Source organism: Engraulis encrasicolus, chromosome 12, assembly GCF_034702125.1.
Source record: "Engraulis encrasicolus isolate BLACKSEA-1 chromosome 12, IST_EnEncr_1.0, whole genome shotgun sequence".
NCBI lineage: Eukaryota > Metazoa > Chordata > Actinopteri > Clupeiformes > Engraulidae > Engraulis > Engraulis encrasicolus.
The window spans coordinates 34,707,118-34,719,617 of NC_085868.1; the positions used below are offsets into that span (position 1 = coordinate 34,707,118).

At 46.0% G+C, this 12,500-nt stretch overlaps 1 protein-coding gene across 2 annotated transcripts in view; it reads left to right on the forward strand.

Annotated features, from left to right (window-relative positions):
* The window catches only part of nlgn4xa (neuroligin 4 X-linked a), a 170,189-nt gene that overhangs the window by 132,351 nt on the left and 25,338 nt on the right, over window positions 1-12,500 (forward strand). For both annotated transcript variants that reach the window (XM_063212098.1, XM_063212099.1), the window contains 2 exons: window positions 10,249-10,436; window positions 12,407-12,500. The exon at window positions 12,407-12,500 is cut by the window's right edge and continues 508 nt beyond it. In XM_063212098.1, coding sequence (XP_063068168.1) covers window positions 10,249-10,436; window positions 12,407-12,500 — 282 coding nt within the window. The remainder of the gene's footprint in view (window positions 1-10,248; window positions 10,437-12,406) is intronic.

The window sequence follows — 12,500 nt, forward strand, 5'->3', positions numbered from 1 at the left end:
ACTCCACAGCACACAAGTGAAGACTGCACACAACAAAATTGCATTTATACTACACCCGTGCAAGGGGGCAGCCCAAATGGCGCGCCAAAGAAGCAGTGCGGCGGGATGGTACCATGCTCAGGGTACCTCAGTCATGGAGAAGGACGGGGGAGAGCACTGGTTGATTACTTCTCCCACCAACCTGGCGGGTCGGGAGTTGAACCGGTAACCTTTGGGCTGCAAGTCTGACGCCCTAACCGCTTACCCATGACTGCTCTCTGTCCTCTTCGTTCTCCTCCTCCTCCTTGGTTTTTCTTGTCCTCATTTTCCCATTTATTTAGCTTCCATCCTGTCATGGACTAACACCAGTCCATGACAAAAAATGGGGACAGAGACGTGTAATCAGCGTTTCTTTGTTTTATTATTAGCAACCGATCAATAGACAAAACTAGACTAGTGGGTAGATGGGATTTATCAGTCATCAGTGGTGTAGTGAGAACGGGTGTTGGATGAATGTAATGTGGTGTATGCGTGTTGCATGTTACATCTCAAGAAGTCCAAAACAAAGAAAAAAGATAGCAGCGTGGATGCCTGGGTGCCGAGAGAGAGTGGTAGTTGGAACTGGAGGCTTTTAGTAGGCAGTAGCGCAGGTGCGGCCGCTTCCAATCATCCAGGCCCCGCCCTCGGGCTCACTCCCTGTCAGCTGAGAGAGGCAAATTAGTCATCTGTGTTTTAAGATGCCAGGGGCATCACACCTCCCCCCATAAAAACTTCAGAATTCTCTCTGCATCAACAACACTGTTAGCATCAGTCAAATTGATCAACATCCCACCCAGTTTAGTTAGGCAACAACAAAAAAACAAATAAACAACTAAACAGCACACTACTAAACTGAATATCTAATCCGGTAGTCGACCCAACCCAATCTAAAGCAGATAACATTAGCCGAACCCATCAAGTCATCCTAAGGGGCGGGAGAATGAGATAGTCGGTCCGCGGTGACGTTCTCTCGGCCCTTGATGTGGGTGATGCGCAAATTATAGGGCTGCAGGAATAGACTCCAACGCATGAGTCGCTGGTTTGGGTTCTGTAGGGACTGTAAGAAAACCAACGGGTTATGGTCACAGTAAATGTGGATGGGTTCGGCACTACCACCAAGATACACTTCAAATGTCTGCAGAGCCCAAACCAACGCCAGAGCTTCCTTCTCTATCGTAGAATAATGTAATTGGTAAGAATTAAATTTACGAGAGAAGTAGCAAACAGGGTGTTCTACTCCATTGACATCATGCTGAAGTAGAACAGCCCCAGCTCCGACCTTACTGGCGTCTACTTGTAGTTTAAACGGACGGTCAAGGCGCGGTGCGGCCAGTAGAGGCTCGGAAGTGAGGAATGCCTTGGCCCTTGCAAAAGCGGTCTGACAAACGGCCGTCCACTCAAACGGTTGCCCTTTTTTCAGCAAGTTAGTGAGTGGTGCCACGACGGAGGAGAAATTCGGTAAGAAACTGCGGTAATACCCTACCATGCCTAAAAAACTCATCAATTGGCGTCGGTTGGCGGGAGGAGCCAGGGCGTCGATAGCGAGTACCTTCGATCTCACTGGTCGAACCGACCCCTGACCAACCACCTTGCCCAAATAAGTCACCGTCGCCCTGGCGAACTCACACTTCGCCAGGTTGACGGTGAGTTTAGCTTGGGCAAGGCGGCTGAACAGCTGCCGTAGGCGGTCGAGGTGGGAGGTCCAAGTATCACTGTACGTTAGGGTGCATCAGTTGCCCCCTATGAAAAGATATCGCCTTGGCCCTATAGTTAAAATGTTCTACACCCAGTAAAAACACACTGTGTAAAATATTTTGAAATTTGGATGAAGTCTACCGGGGCCACCAGCCCCATGAAAATAGAAAATAATGGTGATAGTCAGAATCTTGGAATAGAAATGGACATTTTGCTGCATAAAGCTACCCAATAAAAAACATATTGTCTCAGCTCTGTGATAAAAAATGTTCTATGCACAGTAAAATCACTCTGTGTAAAATATTTTGAAATTTGGATGAAGTCTACCGGGGCCACCAGCCCCATGAAAATAGAAAATAATGGTGACAGTCAAAATCTTGGATAGAAACAGGGCTGGACTGGCCATCTGGCATGGCGGGCATTTCCCGGTGAGCCCCGCACCCTCGTGGGCCCCCATTTTTTTTTTTTTACATTACTGAAAATAGGGGCCCATGAGGGTGCGGGCCCCACCAGTGAGTCAGTTCTCCGGCACTAATAATCTCCTTAAATCCAAAAGTGCCCGGGCCCTATTTATCGCCCAGTCCAGCCCTGAATATAAATGGACATTTTGCTGCATAAAGCTACCCAATAAAAACATATTGCCTCAGCTGTGTGATAAAAAAATGTTCTATGCACAGTAAAATCACTCTGTGGAAAATGTGTTGAAATTTAGATTAATTCTACTGGGTCCACCAGGCCCATGAAAATACAAAACAATGGTGATAGTGATGGGCAACCTGGATTCCAAAGTCCAGTGCCACATATTCCAAATATAGCCAATATACTGTAATGAACCAGCTGAACCACTGCCAGTATCAAGCAAGAGATTGCGAAGTTGTATGACTTTTGTGTGCTTCACCTGTGGGCCTACAGGATTGTACAGGTAGCTGTTAATACTTGGTGGAGCATCTGTACTAAAGCTGTGAATGCTCCTTGGAATGACTTGTGTTTTTTTTTAAGAAATCCCTGCAGTAGTTCAATAGAGTACATACAATAAAACTGTATGTGATGTTGGAAAGAGTGGCTTCCCAAAACCTGTACTTAAGTGGCTTCTAGGTATGTCATGGGTATCACCAGGTCCATTGCCAAGGGCCTCTCAGGTAAGTTATGGTACTCATCTGATGGAGTAAATTGAAATACTACCACAGGCGATGGGATAACGAAGTAATGGCACTCTTCAATACAGTTGTATTGACTGCTTTGTAGCCTAGGCATTCCAAGGAACATTCACAGCTTTAGTACAGATGTTCCTCCATGAATTGTAGGCCCACAGGTGAAACACACAAATATAACAGTCATGCAGCTTTGCAATCTCTTGCTTGATACTAGCAGTGGTCCAAGGCAGCAAGGAATTGATATTGTGTGGCAAAAGAGCAAATTTGCCTAAATATAGCAGTTTGACCATCAGTCTGTGCTGAGACTGAAGTCTGTGTAAGTGGATCGACTGCATACACAACCTGCTTAGATATTCCTTCTGTTTGTGCTCCCAATACAGGTGATCTCACTAATTACCTCATCAACCTGGCTTAAGTGGTATTTAGGCTCAGCTGGTTCATTATATTGGCTGGGGCAAATGTGTCACGCGAAATGTGTCCACCTCTGTTTTAAGACAATGGCAAACCTAGATTCAAAAGCCACAATCCAGTGCCACAGATTTCAAATTACCTGGTTTTACCTGTCCAATTGCCCTAACTGGAAAGGTAAAACTAGGTATGTCATTTGGAATATGTGGCACTGGACTTCAGCTTTGGAATCCAGGTTGCCCATCACCATCACCATTATTTTGTATTTTCATGGGCCTGGTGGACCCGGTAGAATTCATCTAAATTTCAACATATTTTACACAGAGTGATTTTACTGTGCATAGAACATTTTTATCACAGAGCTGAGACAATATGTTTTTTATTGGGTAGCTTTATGCAGCAAAATGTCCATTTCTATTCCAAGATTCTGACTATCACCATTATTTTCTATTTTCATGGGGCTGGTGGCCCCGGTAGACTTCATCCAAATTTCAAAATATTTTACACAGTGTGTTTTTACTGGGTGTAGAACATTTTTACTATAGGGCCAAGGCAATATCTTTTCATAGGGGGCATCTGATGCACCCTACTGTCCGTAGACAGCGTCGTCCAGGTAAACAGCGCAACCATCCAAGTTGGCCACCACCTGATTCATCAATCTTTGAAATGTGGCTGCGGCATTTCTCAAGCCAAATGGCATCACCTTTTATGAATATAGACCACTGGGGGTAACGAACGAGGACACCTCACGGGCACGTTGTGTCAATGGGATCTGCCAATAGCCTTTTAGTAAATCAATCTTGGTTACAAATTTGGCTGAACCGACCTGGTCCACACAATCCTCCATGCGCGGAAGGGGAAATGAATCAGGTTTAGTAACACTGTTTAATTTTCGATAATCAGTACAAAATCGATTGCTGCCATTTGCCTTTTTCACCAGTATGCAAGGACTGGTCCAGCTCGAATAGGATCTTTCGGCCAAGTCGTTATCCATTAGGTATCGTACCTCGTTCTCTAATAACTGCCGCCGCTCACCCGACACCCTGTAGAAACGTTGCCGTACCGGGGGCGCGTCGCCGACATCAATGTCATGGCTAATTAAGTCTGTCTGAGTAGGGGTATCCGAAAACAGCGACGGGAATTCTTTAATCAACGCTCCCAATTCTGCCGCCTGTTCCGGTGTCAAATGGCTCAACAATAGAGGCAAATTTGCTAACGACTCGGAATTATTTAATTTACCAAGAAGCACGGCATCGTCGGGTTCACAGACCGGCGGCTCCTCCAGCGCTGCCACCGCTGGAGGAGGAGCAACGCACGAGACCATGCAGGACGGTGACCTGTCAAAATTACTTTCCGTGGTTAGCGCAGGGGTGTCAAGAGCCGCGTTGGGAGTGTCCCTACGTTGAGTGTCACGGTCACGGCTATGATAGAGTTTAAGGAGGTTGGCATGGTACCACTGGGTACGTCTCTTTCGGTCAGGCGTAGCCACTACGTAATTATCGTTCCTGTAGCACCGGAGGATTTTGTATGGACCAGCTAAACGAGCCTGAAATGGAGAGCTCACCACCGGCAGGAGAACCATCACCAAATCACCAGTGGTGAAAGAACGCAACTCTGTCTTTCGATCGTACACTTGCTTCATCTTTCTTTGCGACTTCCTCAGCTGTTCCATAGCCAATCTGCCTGCCATGAACAGGCGTCGCCTGAATCCGTTCACATAATCGGTCAATGTCTGAGGCGGCTCATTACTTAAACAACCGTCAAATAGGGACGAAACTTGTCCTCTCACCGTGTGTCCGAACACTAATTCGTTAGGACTAAATCGCGTGCTTGTCTGGGTTACTTCTCTGATTGCTAAAAGCAACCAGGGAAGGCCCTCCTCCCAGTCTCCACCCAGCTCGACACAGTACGACCTTAACATTGACTTGTACGTCTGGTGGAAACGCTCCAACACTCCTTGGCTTTGCGGATGTCTCGCGGAGGAGGTATTGTGCGTCACTTTTATTACCCGAAGTACTTGGGAGAACATTTTAGACGTAAAGTTCGAACCTCGGTCGGTCTGGATTATTTTTGGTAATCCGAAAATGGATATGAACTGTGAAAGGGCTTTTACCACTGGCTTGACAGTGATTGAGCGCAGTGGATAGGCGGCAGGGTAGCGTGTAGTCTGACACATGATGGTGAGCAGGTACAAGCAGCCGGACTTGGAACGAGGCAGCGGCCCAACGCAATCAACTACCAGGTGCTCGAAAGGTTTAGGCGCGGGTACTATCGGTCGAAGGGGCACCGGTTTGGGCACTTGGTTAGGCTTGCCAGTTAATTGACATACGTGACAGGTTTTGACGTGGGAAGTAACAGCTCTCTTAACTCGTGGCCAATAGCAATGACGGACAATCCGATCATATGTCTTTTTAATTCCCATATGCCCCGTTTCATCGTGTGCTGTGGTTAACACCATTTCGCGGAGGGAGCAAGGCACCACCACTTGCCAAATGGGTTCAATGCCACGGGGTTTGAGATATTTACGCAAAAGAATCCCATTATTCACGAAATAACCATGAGAGTGCCCAGAATCCTGTATATCTTTCACTTTATCGAATAAGGGCCGTAATGAAGAGTCATTCGTCTGTGCTGTTATCAACTGCTCACGTGTGAGGGAGTGGTGCAAATGGGAGAGCGGCACTAGTGGTTTCCCGAGATCTGAGCGATCCCTCTCAGCGCGTGCTGCCGCGCGCGTAACAATTGTCGCGGGAGATGCAAAGTGAAAAATGTCATCACTATCTTCATCACAAAATGGTAACAAATTAGGCTCCCAACTACACTCACCATCCCGTTAGCCGGTACATCAGGCCAAACCAATGACTTGGCCAATCCATTGCCAAGGATCATGGAGACGCCATGCAGTGGGAGGGCAGGGCGCACGCCCACCAGCACCTCTCCATCGAGTAGACCTGAAGAAAGATACACTTTATGCAAAGGCACAGATAACACGTTCATGTCGATCCCGCGCACCAAAACGGACTGACCCAAATCAGATCTGGAGAAGGGCAGTACTGATTGCAGAATAAAGGACTGAACAGATCCCGTATCACGCAATATTTTGATTGGCACCTTCTCCTCATTGTCGCCCAGTGACACTAAGCCGTCAGAAATAAACGGGGCAAAACTGGACCCAATATCGGACTCAATTGTTGTTGTAGTTTGTCCAGACAAAGAGACTGCCAAGGCAGAGCCCAACGCAGCGCCAGTGGTTGAATCTCGATATTGCGATTTATCTCTATTTTCACGCTTCAACTCCTCACACTCAAATTTCCAGTGCCCCACACCCCCGCAATAATTACAAATGCGGTTGGGGTCCAATACGCTTTGAGACCCCCCAGAACGAGTATTGTCAGGCGGCGAGATGGTTTTAAGTTGAGGTTGGCGCGTACCTTGGCGAACCCAGTGCGAGCGGTCATTACGCGGAGTGGACGCATACGCAAACTTAGTTTTGTGGATCAAGGCATAGTCGTCCGCCAGCACCGCAGCCTCTGCCACAGTAGCAACCTGATGTTCACTAATATAGGTAGCGATGTCTTCAGGGAGACAATTTTTAAATTGTTCCACTAAAACCAAGTTAGACAGATCCTCCTGTGACCCAACCTCAGTAGAGGTACACCACTTTACGGACGCATATTTACGACTCTCCTCCGTGCCCAGAGCCGAATATGCCTGCGCGGCTCGACCAACCAGCGCACACTGCAGCAGCAGACAGCGAGTCGTGTCCTCCCAACTATACAAATCCGCTACTCGCTCAAACAGGTTGAAAAACGTGTCGACGTCGGCCTCGTCGAACTTGGGAAGTAGTCTGATATTTTTTGTAATATCAGGGTGGCTCGGGCTAGAACCAATTTTGCCTTCTTCAATCAATGCTAAGCGTTTGCGCTCAATAGCCAGCCTTTCTCGTTCCAGTTCCTGCTTCCCAAGTTCAATCTCACGCTCAAATTTACATTTTTCGGCGAGTACCTGTTGCTCTTGGAGCTGATGCCTACTCTTGTCCAGCTGGAGGAGTAGGAGTTCCTTCTGCTGTTCAAACGAAAGGGTTAAATTAAATTCTAGGTCGGTGGCTGGCGACATAAGGTCTTTCTTAACCAGCGCCTCCCTCAGCAATATTTTCAACATCTGTTTGTTCCTCTTGTCATTACTTGTCAGGGATACCTCATAATGTTCTGCAAGTGTAATTAACTGGGCTTTTGATAATTTCCCAAACGCCTCCTCGGTAGGAGTTTCAATGAATTCCTCAACTTCAGACATAGCCTTGATTCCACCACTAATCAATGAAAAAACGTGGGACCACGATCATCGGGTTTAACAAATTAATACTGTTATCCCTAAGAACCCGCGAGTAACAATCCCATCTTCCTAACCATGGGATACATAGACTGTGCTAAGTAGATCCTAGTCTTCAGACGGTTAGTGACGGGGGGTTGTTACGCACCTGAACCCGAGAGTACGAGAGACAACTATGCCACCTCGCGACTCTGGACGTGCTCCCGAGACAAGACGCTACTACCCGCCTTCACCGTCACAAAAACAAAAAAATGAGACGCCCAAGAGCATCTCCTATGCCTACCAGGGAAGGCACTCGCGGGTCTATGGATACGCAGTAATGGGAAACACAGACGGAAAAACGCCCTAATTGAAATAATTCAATCGACCGCAACACGCCTCCAGCCCCCACCAAAAGACGCAAAAGGCAAGGGAAAGAGAGAATAAAAAATGCTCACCGGCAACCCAGGCACGCTGCGTCGATCAACAACAAAACCCAACAAAAATCTGGCTAATTTGACGAGCCCCCATTTGTCATGGACTAACACAAGTCCATGACAAAAAATGGGGACAGAGACGTGTAATCAGCGTTTCTTTGTTTTATTATTAGCAACCGATCAATCAACAAAACTAGACTAGTGGGTAGATGGGATTTATCAGTCATCAGTGGTGTAGTGAGAGCGGGTGTTGGATGAATGTAATGTGGTGTATGCGTGTTGCATGTTACATCTCAAAAAGTCCAAAACAAAGAAAAAAGATAGCAGCGTGGATGCCTGGGTGCCGAGAGAGAGTGGTAGTTGGAACTGGAGGCTTTTAGTAGGCAGTAGTGCAGGTGCGGCCGCTTCCAATCATCCAGGCCCCGCCCTCGGGCTCACTCCCTGTCAGCTGAGAGAGGCAAATTAGTCATCTGTGTTTTAAGATGCCAGGGGCATCCCTATCCCTATACTCCTCTTTGTCTCCACCAATCATTTCCCCTCCGTAATGCTCAGTATCCCTCCATATTGAAGGCCTACTTTATTACACGTCATGAGTCGTGACATTACATTACATTGCACTTAGCTGACGCTTTTATTTATTCAAAGCGACTTACAAATACTATTTTATAGGACATTGGTTACAGTCCCTGGAGCAATGTGAGGTTAGTTGCCTTGCTCTAGGGTACTTCAGCCATGGATGGAGATGTAGGGAGAGGTCAGGAGGGATTCGAACCGGCAACCCCTAGATCAACTCTCTAACCACTAGGCCACGGCTGCAGACCATGACGTTTTTTACTCGGGATTTACTCGGCGGCATACAATATGTGAGCTATTCCAGAGTTTATAAGCCAATCAGGGTGTTTTGTCTTTTTATATGCTCCTTCTCGTCCTTCCCCTCACCCTCACCTTTACAGACCTTTTCAAGGCCATCATCCAGATTATTTTATCTTTCTCTCACTCCCTCCTCCTCCTACTCCTCCTCCTCTTCCCCCTCTCATCTGTTCCAGAAGGCAGTCATCCAGATTATTTTATCTATCTCTCATGCCCTTTCCCCTCTTCCTCCTCCTCCTCCTCCTCCTCCTCCTCCTCCACGTCTTCTTTTAAAGATTGGTTCAAGAAGATCATCAACCAGAGTAGACAGGCCAAGCAGTGTTGTTGTATATTTCTCTCCACCCCGTTCCCTCTCTCTGCCTCCTCCCTCACTTCTACGGAGTTGTTCTAGAAGGCCATCAAAGTGGTATGCAGTATGCTATGTATGTGGGTAAATACACTTTATTTTAGTGTTACATCCAGAGGCGATTCTAGGGTCAGGTGGGGCCCCAAGCGAAAATGCAAAAAAATGAGCATTTCAACAAAAATCGCCACTACTGTGGTAAAATGTGTGCTGTTATCCACTATCTAGGCCCTACTGTAGGGGGTGGGGGACCCAAGCAGCTGCCTGCCTTGCCTGGTGGTAAGATGCACCTCTGGTTACATCTATTAGCACTAATACACACAATGTTACAGTACATTTTACATTTACATTGTATGCATACGTGCTAATACGTAGATGTAACACTTAAATTACCAGAGTATATAGGCCAAGCAGCGTGACTTTATTAACCTTTCTCTATTTCCCTTTTCCTCACTGCTTCCCACTTCTCAGACAGACCTTTTTCCAGACATGTTCCAGAGGGCTGTCATCCAGCAGGCCATAGCTCTCTACCCCTCCTGCTTCCTTTCCCCATTGTCCTATCTCCTTCTTCTCTATCTCCACCAACTCTCTATCCTTCATTTTCACCATCCCTCTGTATTTCATTAATTTACACTACATTGCATGATATGACAATTTGCAGCCGTTCATAATCCATAACGATTTACCAAAAATTAAATGATCAGCAGCACACAATATGTGGGGGAAATACAAATGCAACGCAGGATTATTTTATCTTTGTTTCTATACATTCTTCTCCCTTCCTCCCTCTCCTCCTCAAACCTGAAACCTGTTCCAGAAGGCCATCGCCCACAGTATACAAGTAGACCAAGCAGCTTTATTTCATCCTCTCTCTCTCTCTCTCTCTCTCTCTCTCTCTGTCTCTCTCTCTCTCTCTCTCTCTCTCTCTCTCTCTCTCTCTCTCTCTCTCTCTCTCTCTGTCTCTCTCTCTCTCTCTCTGTCTCTCTCTGTCTCTCTCTCTCCTATGTCTCTCCAGACCTGTTCCAGAAGGCCATCATCCAGAGCGGGACGGCGCTCTCCAGCTGGGCGGTGAACTACCAGCCGGCCAAGTACACGCGCATGCTGGCCGAGAAGGTGGGCTGCAACATGCTGGACACTGTGGACCTGGTGGAGTGCCTGCAGAACAAGAACTACAAGGAGCTCATGGAACAGTACATCACACAGGTAATGGGGAATTATTATTATTTCAAACTTTTCAAGCCTTTATTATGTTTCATGAGACAGGAAAGTGAAGGACAGAGAGGAAGCGAGTTGGGAGAGAGAGCTGGGGAAGGGCTGGCAAAGGACCCGGGCCAGGAGTCGAACCCGGGTCAGCCACATGGCAGACAAGGGCCCTACCGTTTTCACTGGACTTATAATAACCATTACATTACAGTTAGCTGACACTTACCTGACGCTTTTATCCAAGGCGACTTAGACTTATTTAGGTTCAGGCTATTGGTTTACAGGCCCTGGAGCAATGCGGGGTAAGGTTCCTTGCTTAGAGGCATTTCAGGCATAGATGAAGGTGATGGTGCCCCCGCAGCCATCTTGGGATGAAACAATAAGATTTCAACTTAAATGTTAACTTCATATGGAATACTTCAATATAATGGCTGTGCATTCTCCGAAAACAGCAGGCTTCATGGTACATTTGAAGTATTTTCATCTGCTGATTTTGAAACAGAAAATAACAGAATTCTTAATTGGCAATTCCATCCAGGAAATCTGTTTTCAATTGCAAAATTGACATTTAAAAGTGCTTAATCAGAACTATAAGTATACAGTGCACAGGTAATGGGGACTGCTGTTGCCTAATAGAGTTTGTTTAAGGTGATTTGATTTGATTGCTGTAACAGGATTTGGCTGCTTAGCTCAAGTCCCTGGCACTATTTTATCAAACCGTAAATGGGGGATGTTCTGCTTGTAATATTTACAGACTTGGAATCCAGTTTTGTGATCAGAAGTTTGCAGATCCGGATCCCATATCAGTAGTACTAGAAGAAAGTGATTGGGACATCCATGACATAGGTCTGAGCTACTGGGTGTACTGTACAGATGGTGGACATTGTGAATGATCATCGCATTCTCACAAAACATACTAACAGTGAAATTGTGTGAAATGACAAAGTCTGTTCCAACTTCTGTTCAGAATAGGCTATAATTCAGTTGGGTGGCTTACAAAAGTAGCACTTGACGTTTGTACCACTTGATGATTGTGTGGGAACATTGTAGATTTTTACACAGCCTCATGGAACAAAAGTTGCAAAGAAGTACTTCAAAAATGTATTTCACATATCTCACATTCGCAGGAAATTATTTAAGTCAATGCCCAACTACTGTAACAGGGTGGATTAGAGTTATTTTCCCCAGATATGTACCATGTAAATATCCCACAGTCCACATTTTGTGTGTCGTTTCATACTGTTCCAGCAGATGACTAGCTCATACACTACAATACAGTTCTTCTAGTTACCCCTCGCTCTGAACTGTAGAATAGTTTTATTCCACAGATGTGTTTCCATTCATTCTCCATCTGCTGAACATAGCATACTTGTACCAACCCATAACGTTAAACACACTTCACACCATCTGCTAACCCTCCACTCTAGCACATTGAGGGCTCGGGGCATCGCTTGCCATATTTGTCTTAACACATACAGTAAACACACACTTTAAAACATCCTCCCTATACTTGAAGATGAAGTGAGTGATGGTAAGACTTGTACTTCTTCTACCATCTGTGTGGCTTCTAGTGAAACACATCACTGGTTGTGAGCCTTGTTTGCCTTTCCCACTGGAACGAGTGGGAGTTGGAACATGTTGTGAATTTAAGTAGTATATCATCTTTTACAGAGACACATAACCAATATTAATTATATTTTTTTCCTTGCCTCCCTCGTCCCTCCATTCATCCAACTGTCTATCTAATACTCATATCTATCTATCTATCTATCTATCTATCTATCTATCTATCTATCTATCTATCTATCTATCTATCTATCTATCTATCTATCTATCTATCTATCTATCCAAACTGTCCGTTTTCTGTATTTCTTTCTTTCTTTCTTTCTTTCTTTCTTTCTTTCTTTCTTTCTTTCTTTCTTTCTTTCTTTCTTTCTTTCTCTATATCTATCCCTCGCTCCATCCCCCAGGCCAAGTATCACATCGCGTTCGGGCCGGTGATCGACGGCGACGTGATCCCGGACGACCCCCAGATCCTGATGGAGCAGGGCGAGTTCCTCAACT